Genomic DNA, 3,751 nt, shown 5'->3' with positions numbered 1-3,751 from the left:
GCTGCGATCGCCGGCATATACTGAACGTGTTCAGACCTGCTCACGACAAGACAGGTAGTGGGGGTGGCGACAGTAGTGTAGTTGATTTATATAGGCCCTTTGTTTCTCAAGAAAAGTATTTTCTATTATATATAGAAAATATCGCAAATAGAAAAACAAATCAATTACATGCAATTTGAAAATTTTATATACATAGATATATATATATATATATATATAAAATATTGATTCTTAATTAGATTTAAATTTATAAATAATTTACAAATTTATAAATTTATTTTTTAATATATATATCACAGAAAATGTGCATATAATTTCATTCTATTTTAATTACATTTATTACATTATATNTGTTATTAAAATTAAAAAAAAATCGAATTTTATAAGAAACATTTTTATAAAATACATAATATATTAATTATTTTTTTAAAAAAATTAATTTTAACTAATTTTTTAAAAAATTATATATTTTACAATTTTTTTTAAATATAAACAAAAATTTCTTTTAAAAAAATTTGTATTTTTTTCAGTACTTTTGATCAATTTTTATAATGATATTTTAAAATGAGATGTATGCATAATTACTATATAAAAAATAGAATAGGAGTCTAAATATATACAAATAATAAGTACAATAAAAGACATATTTTTTTTTCTTATTAAAAAACATATTTTTTTAAAATTTTTTTAATACTTTCTATAATTTTCAATTAAAAAATGGAATAAACGAAATTTATATTAATTACAATCATAAATATTCTATTAATTTATGATAATAAACCATAATATAATATGTATAAATTTTGTTATCAAAAGTATTATATTTGAATTCGAATTTAATTAAAAAATTTTCATCATTCATAAATTTTAAAAAATATATTTCGCAATTTTTTTTTATATTTCAAGATTTTCAAATTATAATTTATATTATATTATATTTATAATCATATATAATATAATTATAGTATATTATATTTATCTTTAAATTATTTTATTTTTACTTACCATTATTTTTCAATAACTATTGGTAGAAGTATATTTAAAAACAAAATATAATGAAGTAAAAAACATAATATGTATTTTCATTTTAGTATATATGTACATACACTGATAAAATGGAAACAGCCTTATTTCTATTAATTTATGATAATAATAAGCCATAATATAATACTTAAAGTATTAAACACAAAATTCCAAACATTTCTAGAATATCATCATAGAATTATTTTTAAATTACAGTTATCAAGAGTTTAATGTTTAAACAGTTTCTGTATTTTGTTATATTTTGTTTTTTTTAATTATATTAATGACCATGATATCAGATATTAGTTTGAAATATATTTTTATTTTATAATCTGTTATTAAAATGTGTTGCTATATATCTTTATTAAAAATTAATATTTTAATATTTGAAATTTTTTCTTTTTTAATGATATATAATAAGTAATTTCTAATTATTTTCTATTGCAAAATTTATATATAATGTGTGTTTGTATGCAATAGCAAACAATTTTAATTCTATAATATTAAAATTATCGCATTACCTATCATGTAACTTTTCTTCAACATATAAGCTTTTTTTTAATAAAAAGAAACCAATTAATATATAACATATAAAAGGCTACCATTCTTTTATAATGTTTTTTTCTTTGAGGTATCCAAATATATGAACCATTCGAATCTTCTTTCCAGGTACTACTTCATTTATCATATTATGGTCTGTGCTACCTTATTTGTTATTCGCAATAAACAGGCATTCACATCACTTCCATACTGTTATGTGTATTTTCTGTAAATCCCAATGTAGATGTTGGTGCATCTTGCGATGTTTCTTCTAATGATTGTGCATCCATGCCTTCTGGTACATTATTTGTTGTTGAACTTGTTCCATCATCCCAATTTATTTTAAATCTAGTGACACGAGGTTTATCTCCTAAGATATTTCTTTGTACTTTATCAAATTGAGGCTGAGGTGGTGGATTTTCTCTAAGTTCTGCATCTGTGTATTCATTATTTATAAAGTAACCAACACGTACAAATTCATGTCCTCTATATGAACAAGTTAATAAAACCACTGTAACTCCTAAAGCATCATTCACTGGAATCCTACTAACATCTGGAGGATCGGCCTAAAATAAGATATAAATGCTAAATTTATATGAAAAAAATAATATATTATAAGTATTAAATATATATTTAACTGAAAGATTTTAACTGAAATTTATAATTGTTGTTTTATTATTAATTAAATCATTATTTAAATGATATTTTCAATATACCTGAAAAATAAACATATGCCTTCCCTCAGGTATTGGACCAACATAAATTGTGTCTAAAACTTGATCAAATTCTTCAGATTCAGCACTACCGACATAGATCATTTTCCATTCCAAATCTATAAAACCATTATTATTATTATTATAATATGTTACATGTTACTTATTTCAAACAAAGCATTTGATACAATATTTAAAAGAAAATATATTAGAATTTAAAAAAAAAAATGAAATATAAAATAAATTAGTTTCTTTTTCAATTACAAAATTGTTAAAAAAGATATTATTGATTTGTCCTTGAAAAATTCAGTATTAAATTATTAAAACTAACCTAGCATAAGCACTAAAAATATTTGGACATATAGTTATTTTTAATAATGTTAATATCAAGTTAGAAATATATTTTATAAAATAAATAAAGGTTAGAACAACTACCTTCTTTTAGTTCTTCGATACATTCGAAAGTAACTTCGAACTGGAATGGATTTAGAAACGGCGAAGGATTATCGAGAACAGCTACATTTGCTAACTGAACTTTAGCCATCGTTGATTTTGTTTAATGAATAATTTCACCGAAACACCGTGAATTTTATAATAACAATTTTAAAGAACTGTTTATTAGATTGTATTCTTTATACTGAATTAGAAAATTAATCTTTTGAGAGACGAAAGATCTCGAATCAAAGCATAAACAATTTCATTCCAGCACACAGCTTGCTTTGGCGGCAAACGAACCAAAGGATGTTTCCGGCCTTTCGCGAACAACCGAAACTTCATATGATATTGTATATATGAATGTGATAGTAGTCATAATATACATTTTAAAAATTAGTGATTTTAATTCGATGCGAATTTTAAGAAAAATAAATATTATTTTTAATTTTATATGAATTATTCCGAATATTTATTTGAATGTAATTATTGTAATTTAAAAATGTTCATTGCGCTGTTTTGAAATTTTTACTTTCAAATATTAATTATAATATAATTTGATTTTTTATGTATAACATAATAAAATTATAAAATTGGATTTTAAAAATAATGAAAAAGACAAAATAAAATATATTTATAAAAAAGATATTTACTTACTTTAATAGTAAAACAGATTATTTTAACTATTTTTGTTTTTTTCTCTATTGTTATTTTTGCATTTTAGATTTTAAAAATATAATCATTTTCTTATTTTATATTGTATAATGTATCAATAAAAAATAATTTATAAAACTAAATATATAATATATAAAACTAAAAACAAAAATTATTGATTGAAATTCAATTCAAATGATTACATAGAATGAAACTCTCAGAATTTTAGTGTGAAATTAAACATGTTCATTTATAAGCATTGCAAGCATTTTTGTTCTTAAGAATTATTTACAATATAGTGACACATGAGTAATTGATGCAATGTTGCAAATGTTTTAAATTTAATTATAAAAAAATAATAAAATAAATATAAAAATTATCTATAAATA

At 20.5% G+C, this 3,751-nt stretch overlaps 1 protein-coding gene across 1 annotated transcript; it reads right to left on the bottom strand.

The window, feature by feature from the left end:
- Positions 1-1,056: 1,056 nt before the first annotated feature.
- Positions 1,057-3,114, bottom strand: LOC102675993 (histone chaperone asf1). The gene is made up of 3 exons (XM_006612529.1): positions 2,712-3,114; positions 2,280-2,395; positions 1,057-2,129 (listed from the first exon to the last, which is right to left on the bottom strand). Exons 1-3 carry the CDS (start codon positions 2,818-2,820, stop codon positions 1,758-1,760), a joined length of 597 nt encoding a protein of 198 aa, XP_006612592.1. The 5' UTR covers positions 2,821-3,114; the 3' UTR covers positions 1,057-1,757.
- Positions 3,115-3,751: the final 637 nt, after the last annotated feature.

This window comes from Apis dorsata, unplaced genomic scaffold (assembly GCF_000469605.1).
Source record: "Apis dorsata unplaced genomic scaffold, Apis dorsata 1.3 scaffold_113, whole genome shotgun sequence".
Taxonomy (NCBI): domain Eukaryota; kingdom Metazoa; phylum Arthropoda; class Insecta; order Hymenoptera; family Apidae; genus Apis; species Apis dorsata.
Note: the sequence above shows the minus strand (reverse complement) of the source record. Positions and strands in the feature narration are given on the sequence as shown.